This window comes from Bacillus rossius, chromosome 1, assembly GCF_032445375.1.
Source record: "Bacillus rossius redtenbacheri isolate Brsri chromosome 1, Brsri_v3, whole genome shotgun sequence".
NCBI lineage: Eukaryota > Metazoa > Arthropoda > Insecta > Phasmatodea > Bacillidae > Bacillus > Bacillus rossius.
In genome coordinates, this window is record NC_086330.1 from 83117923 (window position 1) to 83130626 (window position 12704).

At 40.7% G+C, this 12704-nt stretch overlaps 1 protein-coding gene across 1 annotated transcript in view; it reads left to right on the forward strand.

Annotated features, from left to right (window-relative positions):
• LOC134530920 (regulating synaptic membrane exocytosis protein 2) overlaps window positions 1-12704 on the forward strand; it is a 350617-nt gene that overhangs the window by 255121 nt on the left and 82792 nt on the right. Inside the window, exons 11-12 of the mRNA XM_063366274.1 lie at window positions 5972-6037; window positions 11051-11175. Of these exons, the coding sequence (XP_063222344.1) occupies window positions 5972-6037; window positions 11051-11175 (191 nt within the window). The remainder of the gene's footprint in view (window positions 1-5971; window positions 6038-11050; window positions 11176-12704) is intronic.

The following is a 12704-nucleotide window of genomic DNA, read 5'->3' on the forward strand; positions in this document are numbered from 1 at the left end:
TGAGCGTAGAATATATAAAAATATAAGATCAGTTGCTTCTGCTGACAACACAGTCTACGAACCACGGCGAGACGCCCGGTCCCTGCCGCGCCTGGCAGCCAACCAGGGCCCGCGGAGCGCCGCCCTAGACCTCTACTGTCGTCCAGGTCTTAATGGTTTTAATGACTGGTGGCTCAGTTGAGGGTGTCGTAGATAGTTTCGTTGGGCGTCGTTTCAGGCTGGACTGCCGGGGTGCCACGCAGGGTGGGGGACTGTGACTATGGGCTAAGTTGCTGTGTTTTATGGGTGGTTTGATTCTAATGGTGATGAAATGCCGCCCAGGACCACAGCCGTGCCCAGCACGGGCCACTGGGGAACCATAGCGCCGGAGGGAGTCCGCAGTCGCGTCCGCCGTCTTTCCCAGTCTCGTTTTGTCGCCGTTGTGATACGGCCCACCTGGATTTAGAGCGAGACGCCCACTCCTCAAGTGTGGTTGCCTGGAATGCGTCCTCGGCCGACCCCGATGGTACCCTCTGTGGTGTACATCGCCGGGGGTGTCCAGTAGAGCTGGTAGCGAGGCCGAGACCACGAGGGAGGTAGGGAAGATGCTGGGGTGGAAGGACCCCCAGGTGGCTCCTGAGCCGGCGGTAACGTCGCTTCTCCAGGGTGTTGGTCTCTGCGGACTGCCAGTTGTGGTCGGCGTTAGCTAACGACCTCCTCCGGGTCGTAGCTCCCCAGCTCCCGACCTAGGGCATTCCCGTGGGCTCTGGCGGCTCTGTACAAGCGGATGTTTTGGATGAGAATCACGTGTGGGGTGATATGACATCTGGTGGGACTGTGCGGGGTTCGATATGCAGGAGAATATATCTAATTCGGTTAAGCGCCGTAGCACTGGGTTCTGCGCCACCTGGAGCAGCCTGAGTACTCCGGTCGCGACGTAGTCCCATACCTCAGCCACGTAGATCGTTGAAGGCAGGATTAGCCGCTCCATATATGCGGACCTTAGGGCGGTTTGTTAGCGTCCTGCCTTTTAAAATGGAGCAGAGCACCTCCACTTGTCTCCTGCACTGTTCCACCCTGTCAGCGATGTGTGGGCGACATGTCAGCAGTTTGTCGAGCGTAAGGTCTAGCTACTTTGCCGTCGAGGCTATGCTGTTTTTTTCACGAGCGGTCGGCAAACGTCGAAGAACTTCGGGACTGTCCGGATGTGGCTCTCATCCCTGCGAACCGTCGGCTTCCCCGTGAGCTCGCGAGCTAACACCCCCCCCCCCCCCCCCTCCTCGTGACGTGGATCAGCGGGTGGCATCCGATACGCGCTGGGAATCTGCAGCGCACCGGGCAGCCCAGCGCGTAGTGTGGGCTGTGGAGCGCCTTCCGGAATTCGTCAGTTAAAATAACTCCGCCGTATATCATGCGAGAATCAATAATTCCGTGATTAAATATTTAATCCTTTCGCCTTTCCCTCATCCCCTAAATTTGTTCGTCACTCAAAATTCTTGGAATAATTATCTCGCGCACGTCGAACCATAAATGATAAGGCACCACACGTTGGCATTACGTTTAAAAAGTTAATATCGAGTATGGTATGAATTCGAATACGCTGAGCGAATAAACTTGTTACTCGACTGCAGTTAAATCGTCGAGAACAGCGCTGGCTTGATAACTTGCACATCGCTTTCCTCCAGTGAGTTGTTTTGCTTTAATTAACATCTCGTTAGTAATATCTCTAATATTACAAAATACTAAATCTTCATAATTTTCTGAGTTAATTTTTAATTTAAAAAAATAACAATTCGTTCAGTACTCGCCAGTGATGTACACATATAAACTTGGTAACGAGTAAATTCATGTGTTCTCATCTTGCAAATACACTTATAATACAAAATTCTGTCACGAAAATTAACGTAGAATCCTTTCAAATAATGCCGAGAGTGAAAAATATATGAAGAACATGTTTTCAACTACATTTCATGACACGAATCACGAGTAGTTTCAGCAACCGCCACTAAAATTCGCTGCCGAAGCAGCTACGTCGACTACTGAATCATTTGGTATGCAATGGCTCCGATCAAAGCGAAAAAGACGTGTAAATATACTAACCCCGAATTTGGACCTGATTTTCGACATTAAATTTTATTAACATGCTGCCTATCTTGCTAAAATTCTATAATCAGTTAAAACTTTATACTTGCCCTTTGATTTTTGTGAATTTTGGTTCACGCCATTCACCACAGATTGCAGCACCGTGGTTACACATATACGTTCCATGCATTTTCCATTTCATTCATGAAATTACTCTATCAAATGACATATACAGAGATATAAAATGTTTACTTATAAAAAAATTAATACTTACCAAAAAATATGAAAATTTTTTTATTCAGGTATAATAAGGTAATCTCCCGCGGAAAACTCTCATAAATGAGCGAGTTTAGCTCACGTAGCATTGTGGACGCTCCCATAAATAATTCCCCGACGAATACACAGAAACCTTAGCCAGAGTAACTAAGGCTCCCATTACCACATGACACGAGACTCGTGTATTGGACTCAAAAGGTCTCGTCGTGTGCTAAACGCTAAGCCAAAAGTAGAACTATGTAAGTTTGGCCACAACGCATTAACCAGCACCGTAGCTGCAAACACGTCCCCGACACGAGAGACCGCAGGTATTTGCGAGTCAATCAGAGCCAGTGTGGCTGGGGCAAATGTTTGTGCCTGGCATTCATTGTGATGGATGTCATCAGTGCATGTGGAGTTGCGCCGTATTGGAGCCTCGTTAGGTCGGGCCCCAGGTACACCTGCTAGAGGGGAGGGGGGATGCATTGCAATTATCTGCTGCAAACTCGAGTCACAAGCACGAAGGTCGCGGGCGCGTTGTGCAGTGTTGACTATTGGTACTAGTCGAAACTGGTCTACCACATTGGGGAAACAAACTCATCACTTTCATAAAGGTTCACGTTAAAAATGGTTCTTATTAATCCCTGCCCAAAACGCATATATCGCAACACATAAAATTATTTCTGTAAACTATTCTAGTAACTCTTAAACATTAATATTGTGGAAACAGTTCTTGACCACGCCTGATTATGTTTCGTTAACCGGACCGTATTATACTTCAAAATTACTTTTAGGTGTTTAAGAAAACGTTATTCAGATACTTGCTGAACTACCACGCTCAGGTTTAAATGTGGTATCAGATTGACTAAATATGCGTGAATATATTAACATTTTTATTAGAAAATGTTATTGTATTTTTGAACTATTTATGGCTTGTTAAGTTATTATAAATTTTTATGTCACAAATTATTTTAATATCGTTAAAATTATAACCGAGTTAAAAATATTCAAACAACTTGTTTCATATCATAGTTAAATAATGGTTGCCTCATATGCTAATATTTTAAGATTTTTATTTAATACTAGATAATGCCCGGCATGCATTGCAATGCCTCAATCAATTTTTTTTTGTAATTTTTTAAACATATACTAAGCATCTCTCTTTATCTCTCTAATTCTCTATTTCTCTATGTATATCTCTATAACTCTCTCTGTCTTTATATTTATATTTCTATCTCTCTATATATCTTTCTAGCGGACCCGACAGACATTGTCCTGCCCAAATGTACTTTTTGTGAGATATGGATATGGCGGTAAGTATTTCTACGCTGGACATTTTGTATCTTCTCATTATACATACCCCTCCTCTTGGGCACGCCACTGCCGTTACCAAAAACCTTTCCCATGGTTACGCAGATGGCAACAACAACGCAAAAGCCCGTTGCCATGGAGGCTAATTATCAACAATGCTTAGTTTTTTTTTGCTTTTAAAGCGTGTTTGTTTAGTTTTTCTTAACTCAGAATCGAGATAAAATATCCAATTGTGAATCTAAACCATCCTCGAATCCCCGTGAACTCACACACAAAATTTCATCAAAATCGCGTACAAACAGACAGACAGAAAAAGTACTGTTTTATTATAGTAAGATAGATAGATTATTCTTACATGTTCGCATCCATTCAGTATATGAAAAATCAGCATGCATAGCCCCACACCTATAACTATACGTATCTGCTGCCCACGACTTTTTCCGCATGGAATTTTGTATTATCTTGCACCATTTAGAAATTTAAACATTATAACATAACAGTTGATACAGTTGTAGTAGTTTTCTTATGTTCACAAATGATAATTTTTCTCACCTCTATTTCAGTCTTTGCAATAAAAATATGTAACTACCTAAATTTTGAGTAAATATGTTTCTACTTTCAAATGTAATCACGGGAAGACACTTCATAAAATGTCTTTGTAAACCACATTTACTGTTTTTTCCGTCTTGAGCTAGAATGTAAAGATTATCTGTATTACTGACCCGCGAGCAAGCTACATACATTTCAGAGAGAGAGAGAGAGAGAGAGAGAGAGAGATAGAGAGTGAGAGAAAGACACCTATTGAATGTCTATCTAACTAATTTTTTTATGAGAGCATATTTTCATTAAATAAATCATGAAATCATTCAACGATAAAAGCTGTTTATTTAATCAAGCGGACGGGTTCGCTCCAAGGAGAAAATTGACGCGGCGAGACCTCGTGGACATAGAGAAATGACACACACTCACTATTTGTGTGGCTATGAAACATGATTTTTTTCTGCAATTTAAATTGTAATATACAAAAAGGGTATTGAAAATTGAAACAAATATGGCGACACTATAAAATGTCAGGATCTTTATTTTTTTCTTACTCTCTACTTAGTTCCTTACAATAACAAAACTTAATGGCTTCTAATAATGCGTTGCAATTTTTGCTTTTAAAGCGTGTTTTTTAGTTTTTCTTAACTCAGAATCGAGATAAAATATCCAATTGTGAATCTAAACCATCCTCACTATTTGTGTGGCTATGAAACATGATTTTTTTCTGCAATTTAAATTGTAATATACAAAAAAGGGTATTGAAAATTGAAACAAATATGGCGACAATATAAACTGTCAGGATCTTTATTTTTTTCTTACTCTCTACTTAGTTCCTTACAATAGCAAAACTTAAGTTTGTATTTTTATTCTATTTGTAAGTGCAGTTTGTTTTCCTTGTCTATAGTTTTATTAAATTTATCTCACATCTTCCAACTTTGTAAAACCCATAAAAATATAAATAAAATTCCCGTCGCTAATCACAGTAATTTAAAAAAAACAACAGTTCTTCCAAAACTGTTTCTGAGGTGTCCCGCACACGTGGCACGGACCAACCGCTCCAAAAAAAATCAGTTTTACGTAGTGTCCATGTAGTAATGCACTTCCCTCCCCCATACTCCTTCAAAAGAACAAAAGATAACCTTAGGATACGGGAGCGAAACTATCGATTTCCTAACTGGTCAACGATATTGTCAAATATGATTTCATCCAGAAAAAAAATTTGTGTATTTTTACAAAAGATTCTCTTGGAAACCAGTTGACAAGAAATAATTTGTATTGTTAAAAGAAAGATATTGTAATTTTGTACAACACATGGCTATAGTTATTTTCGCGTATATGAAATGCTTTTTGCGAGATAATATGAGTATTTCGTTAGAAAATTGGTGCATAACTTTATGTATTGATTGATTTTTCATTCAAGTATATAGTTTTTTAAGCCATGGTAAAGATACTCGAATATTCAATAGTTTGACTTGTTGGTTTTATTATTATTATTAATGTGCGCAGTTAATACTGAAAAGCTATTCAGGGAATGGTTTTCTGGGACAACACAAAGCATACGTGCCCTTGTAAGAATTCAAACTCAGTATTGCTGCGAACACTTTTTGTAGTGATACAGTTGTTTTCACGTAAATGTACAAATTTACAAGTATGTGTAATTTCACATTATATTTCTGTCACATTTACAAAAAAAAAACTACAGTGGCAGTGTAAGAGGCAGGTGTGTTGTGTGCTTGCGTGCTGCGCGAGGCTTGCAGGACGTCACTCCTGAGTCGCTGTGATGTGACTGGTGTGTTGGCAGTTGCGCGGCCCGGCTCCAAGAGGCGGCTGGTCCTGCGGAGGGACCCCGGTGACAAGGGACACCGCAGTGAGTACGGCGGCCCTCGAGGTTGGCCGAGGTCATGTCGCAGTCAGTCAATGTGCTCCCTCCCGGCTGAGGGCCTCTGGACACACCCCTCCGTCCCGCACACCTTTCACACTTCCCCTACCCACTCATCAATATCTTATAACATCACCCTTCCAACTAGCCCAGCTCCCATCTCCCCTCACTCTTCCACATCCCCCTTATCATTCTCTATCATCCTTCCCCATCCCTATTCACCCTTCCCCGTCTCATTCCCCTTCCCATTCTCCATTACCCCTTCCCTTTCGTCACACCACCTATTTCCACCTTCCCACCCTTCCCATATCCTTTCCACCTCACTTCCCCTTCCTCTTCCCCCACCATATACTCCTTCCTCATCTCCCTATCGCCCATCGCCTTTCGCCTTACCCTTCCCGTTTCCCCTTACTCATTCCTCTTACCACAGCAGTCACCCTGCTGGTGGGAAACACCGCAAGGGATTATGGGATTCCAAAGTGCCCGATGGTTTCCCAACAAGAATTTGTGGTAACCCATACATGCCAGAAAATTTTCATTCAGGTATACTAAGACCCATAATTTTCGTCGGGAAGATTTAATTTCTTTGTTAGCGCTTTGTTCGACGATGTGGGATTTTGGTGTCTTAGAAACAACAAGGATTTCACATAAGTATATTCCCAGTCGCAAGCAAATTTACTTCAAAGATTTTAACGAAATTTTTTTTTTTTACAAAAATATTTTTATGGATTTTATGTTTGTAATAATACCTAGGGTTTAACGAAATAAATTTCTCCTTATTTTTGATGTAAAAGATTCCATTCATATCATGAATATTTCAAAAGAGAATGTAGTAATTTATTTGGGTGGGAATTTGGATCATGCTTTTCGCATTAAAATTTGACTAGGAATTACTTGAAAGACGATATTTCGTTTCTAAAGAGGTTTTCAATTACATGTTTAAGCTACATCCTCGGTTGGTAATAAAGGACCTCCAGTCAATCTCACTGGGATCACTAACTAAAGACATGTTAGGTAAAGACTGAGCATTATAGTGAGTGAAACTTATGCAAACTAGGAACTCTAAGACAATGGATCATAACACAGATTTGCACAAAAATAATTTAATATTAATTGCTTGTAGAATTCAACAACAATATAAGGGAATGTCACAGGCATTTAAATAGGTAGTACAGACTGTCCTCTCCCGCTGGATACATATACTTTCAATATTAACAACACACACAAAACAGCTTTCCATTAAACCCTTTTATTACATGAGAACACATCTCATACAATTTACTCAATCTCTATAGTCATTCACCATTACCTCGTTTAGGGTAAAATTTCAATCCGGATTGAACCTGGAGTGGAGTGAGGAATCTAGATTGAAATTTTACTTAAAACACTTTGTTGTGGACTGAAGGTGGAGTGAAGTGAGATAATCCACTCCACTTGTTGAGGTGGACTGGACTGAAGAATCCGGATTGAGATTTTACTTTAAACACGGACTGGAGTGAAAAGAATACATGCACGAGCAAGCCGCCGTCATATTGCATTGATTGTTATTGGTCTCGTTACATTTCAGGCATAATTTGTGAAAATGGCAAAAAAAAAGCAGAGGAATGTGTCAACAGAGATGGAAGTAGAGTTATTGTTGGACGTAATGATTGAAACACATATTTTAAGATTGCTGGACGGAAAAAAGTATAGGAAAGGTGAGATATTTGAGTTGGTGAAGGCAGAAATGGACAGTGCGGGGTTCAAAAGAACAACAGAACAGATAATAATTAAATGGAAAGGATTGAAGGCAAGTTTTTTTCAGTCCATGTTTATTCCAACTTCGATCTTGTTTACATTTCAATCTGGATTGTGACATTTACCATAAACGCATTTCGTCAGTCTATGTTCGTTACACATTCACTCCGAGTTCACTCCACTTCAGGTTCAATCCGGATTGAAATTTTACCCTAAACGAGATACATATTACCTGTTTATTGAATTCACCAAGTAAATAGGCACTGCAAATAATATTAATAAACCGGTAGAATATTAATAAATAATTTTATAACATACAGTAGATAGCACCTGGAGTAATACTACAAAAATGATTCATAACCATTTGGTTAAAATTAGAGCTTTTAACATAGTGATGAGTAGAAGCAGTCTAATGGCGACGAGGGCTATGAGTGTCGTCTCATTTCTCCACGTTGCGTCCGCCATTTGTCAGTTGCTGAAAGTTGTTGACTCAGTCGACCGCAGCTTTAGCTGATCCAGTTTTTGGGCGAATAAATTTTCATAAATTTGTCTCTCGGCTTCAAATCACTAAGCTCTATAAAAAATATTCATACTCTGTGAATAGGAGGTCCTATTAATTAATTTTGTTGGGGCTTTTTTTATTGTTCTATTAAGTAATTATTGATGTTTGTATAAAATATAATTTTCAAGTATATAACCATTATTTACAATACTTAAAAAATTTCCTGTAATCACAGTTCATTTTTACTACAACCTCAGTGATGCATGGCCAAATCACAATTTATGTATTTTAGCATTTTACTATATAATGCAGTTGACTTGTATCACTTTATTCCAGTGTGTACAATACTTTTGGGTGCAGAAGTTTGTATAGCATTATTAGAAAAGGGAGAGTTTCTGCCCAATGCAGCAACCATTTCTAGACCAAACACTACCAGCAAAATTCATTACACTCTCAAATTTCTAGAGCTGTAGCAAGCCGTATGTATTCGGTAATGACTTTGAATATATATACTGTATAGAAGTCGCCAGCCCAGGTTAAAATTTCTAATACGGTTTTGAGGTAGTTGGTTAATTCACCGCCGCAATCGCCACCATCTCTAGGGCATCGACTTGTGGTGGTCCCTAGCGGACAAGTGTCGAACTATTCAAACAACCCTTCCCCCTCCTGTTGAACGACATTGAGCTGCAGTGAATGATGCATGGGTGGTGCGGGGAATAACAGCGGGCGACAGTGCTGCGCTCTAACGTGTAAATAACAACTAAGACGATACAGGGCGTTACGGCAGCGCAATGCAGCGGTGAAGTTCCCAAGCTGCTCCTCATACGCTTCTGAATAACGTAGAGTAAATCCTATCCACTCGCGACTTCTATACAGTATATATATTCAAAGGTAATGAGTAACGGGTGCGCCATCTAGTAACGAGTAACGAAACGTTACACACGGCTGCATTTCGTTACTCGCAATTTTCGTGTTTTACGCATGCGCGCGCATATTCGATGAATTTACGTTACAAAGAACGATGTTTGTTTATTTAAGTAAAGTATAATTTGGAAATTCGACCTCCAAGTTTTTTTACTGTTTACTAAAGGTACCTATTGTGTGTGTAGACAAAGTTTGAGATTGGAACAAAAACAACGTAAGAAAGTATTTTTTACAAATTAGAAATATGTATGTTTTTGTTTTTTATTATCGCGTATTTTCACTTTTTTATTTGTTCTTATCTTAAAAGAGATAATATAATAACGCCGCTCTAATGAGATTTAACTGTTTCTTGGTTAACAAAAAATGTTAACTATCAAATATTGCTAATTGTTTTTTATTTTTTTATTTTTTTATTTTTTTTCCTAACCTAACTAAAAACTAAGTGTGTTTGGGAGGGGTCCGGGTTAGGGAGGGACCTAAGTGCGTCTCAGGCCGAAGCCTATCACGCCTTAGTCATGCTGAGATTAGCCATGCAGGGAGAGGGTCACATGCATCGTGTGCTAGGAGGGGATTGGCCAGCCATGGCAGCGATTGTTGCCATGACTAACTCCCCTCACTCTTATCTCTATTCTAAACTACTAGTTAAGTTGGGCCCAGGTAAAACCTGCATAGACACAGGGAAAACCCTGGGCACTTTCATGCGGGATGCAAGTTTACATGCATTAAGTGTAGGAAAGTACAGGAGACAGAGGATGGTCTGGATGAAGATTTGGCCAGAGTAGAATGAGTCTACCATGCGGGGGTTGGGTACTTGGACTCGAGGTCCGCCTTGATTTTTGATTTTGTCCAGGGCTGGAATTCGCTGGCCAGGGACGGAGGCGCTCCTTGCGGTGAGGGTAACACGAACACTCATTGTTTATATTCTATTATTTATTATTATTTACGCGACGTCATGCTGTACCCGTACGCAATAAGATTCGATTCGTTGCTGCAACATAACATAGCATGTTATGCGGTATCAGAAGTAACGAGTAACGTAACGATACGATAGTAACGAGTACTAATTGTTATAGTAACGAATACATACGGGTACGCATTTTATTCGTTACTTTTACACCTCTACTAATTTCCCGTGTCCGGTGGCGCGCCTAGCGGCCGGACGCGTTACTCGCGCGCTCAGTCCCCGTAACAGCTGGCGCGCCGACAGCGGCGGCCGACTCAACTACTCGCAGTACGCGCACAGGCAGCGAGGGATCGCAGCCTACCGCCTCTCGCGCCATGTAAAAACGCCCTAAGCGACACAAAATTCCAACAGTAAAGTGTGGAAGCTTGTCACACTGTATGAAATTTTAGTCAGGGTAGGTATTTTGAAATTACTCTGGTTGAATTTTTTGTATTATGTTCAAGGAAAAAAAACTTTCCTGTAAGAAGTATTGTGAATTCCATCATACCAGAAGCTTATAAAAGGAGGGGGAGGGGATTTATGATAATGTGTAACCATTAGATAATCCCAGCGAGAATTTTTTTTAACTTTTGTTGACCTGGCCTTTATTAAAATATCATTCGGAATATATCCTAAAAAAATAAAAAAAAATAAAAAAAAAAAATTACAAGATTTTGGTTAAAGTTGAAAACTTCATATTTTCAATTTCGAATTCTCAGGTTAGTCAAACACATCCCGAGGCAAATATTCTTTCAACTGTTGGTTCTAGTGACAAGCTGGTTTGTTTTGTTTATGTCAGGAGTAAGCCCAGGTAGCAGTGACCTAACCTCTCTCCCGGAGCAAGGGCCACCGTGGGGGTGCGGCCGGCTAAACTGTAGAGCAGGCGGTGTTTCAGCACGCGGCTTCGGCATGCGCGTGGTGGGAGGCAAGACGGGCACGGACGGACACCTGTTCGCCTACATCGTGTGGACGGTGCCCGGCGGACCGGCCGAGAAGGCCGGACTCCAGCAGGGCGACAAGGTCAGTGCTGTCCTGGGACGTGACCGCGACGTCCACCCAAGTGTGGTTCACGGGGCTAGAATCTCAAGTCCAAGCTTCTTAAACCATGGGCATCGCAAGGATATATTTTTTTTTTTTTGGGGGGGGGGGGGGGGAATTCAATTGATTTAGTTGTTGAGGAATATCCATCCCCTGGAGGAAAAAAAAGCGGTGGTGGGGGGTCCGCCCCCGGGAAAATTTGGGGTTTGAAGGTGTAAAATGGTGGTTTTTAGACATTTTTCTTTCCTAAATATTCTAATTAGGTATAGTTGGTTGCAACATATGATTTATTTTTTCTAAAAAATATTTTCAGAGAACAAATTGGTAAAAACACAGTTAACATATCTGTATTCGGTATCGGACCTGATTTTGATTTTACACGAAGATCGAATTAAAAAGTGCTCACATTTCCACGATTGGACTAAATGCACCATGCGCAACATATGGGTTGTATCACAGAAATCATATTTTTAATATAACTACGAAACTAAATATATTATTGGAGGGGACGAAATTGAAGACATTTATTACTGGGGGGGACGTGTCCCCTCCGTCCCCCCGGTTGCGACTCCCATGCTTAAACAATGGCCGCAATAGCCCCGCAATCCTTGTCAAATCAATCGCATGCGTCCAATAGTATTTTCTTCAATTGTGCAACTTTAGGTGAGCGCCTGGCTGGATCGCCACATGGCAAGCACAAATTACAATTTCTTAAAGTGTCTGATTACGAATAGCACTTAAGAGCCATTGCACTTGTCCACACCAGTTTTTGTTTCATGGTTTACTATTTCACTAGTATTTTTCGAACAGTGTAAAACTGGTGTTTACACCGACATTTTACAGGGGTGCCCACAAGGGGGGGTAACGACGCAGACTGCGTCATTAAAATTTTGGGGGGGGGGGGGGGTTGGTTAAAAGACGAGAAAAATGTATATATTATTTACATAGTTATAGCTTCTAATGTGAAAATACGTTTCTGGTGCTTTGATAATTGAAAGGGATCTTGTAAATCAAATTGGCAACACCGCACTTTCCTCAACAAAAGCAGTTTGGCATCTGTCGGTTCAGGATGGAAATATTACCTGATATGACCAAAATTATTATTAGAAAATCAGTTTTAATTAATGCAAAATGTGATAAAATATAATACTAGAAAAGTATAATATTGTAAAATAATTTAGTAAATCATTGAGAAAATTGCATAAAATATTTCAGGGGGGGGGGGGGCATAATATGGTTAGGGGGGATGAGTCATAGTGTTTGGGGGGGTGGGCACCTCTGCATTTTAGGTGTGAAAAATTATAAAAACAATGTTGCAAATGGTGTAGGGAAGTCCAAGTAGCCTTATTCTTTAATATTATAATATAAAATTTATTTTTCATTGCTAAAAATTTCGTAGAGGCGCGTTACCGACGCGAAGACTGCGCGCCAGTTCGGTGCCTGGTGCATAGAGGCGATGAGGCGTGACATGCACAAGCCAGAGTAGCTCTTCAGCACCTCCGCGCTTTTAG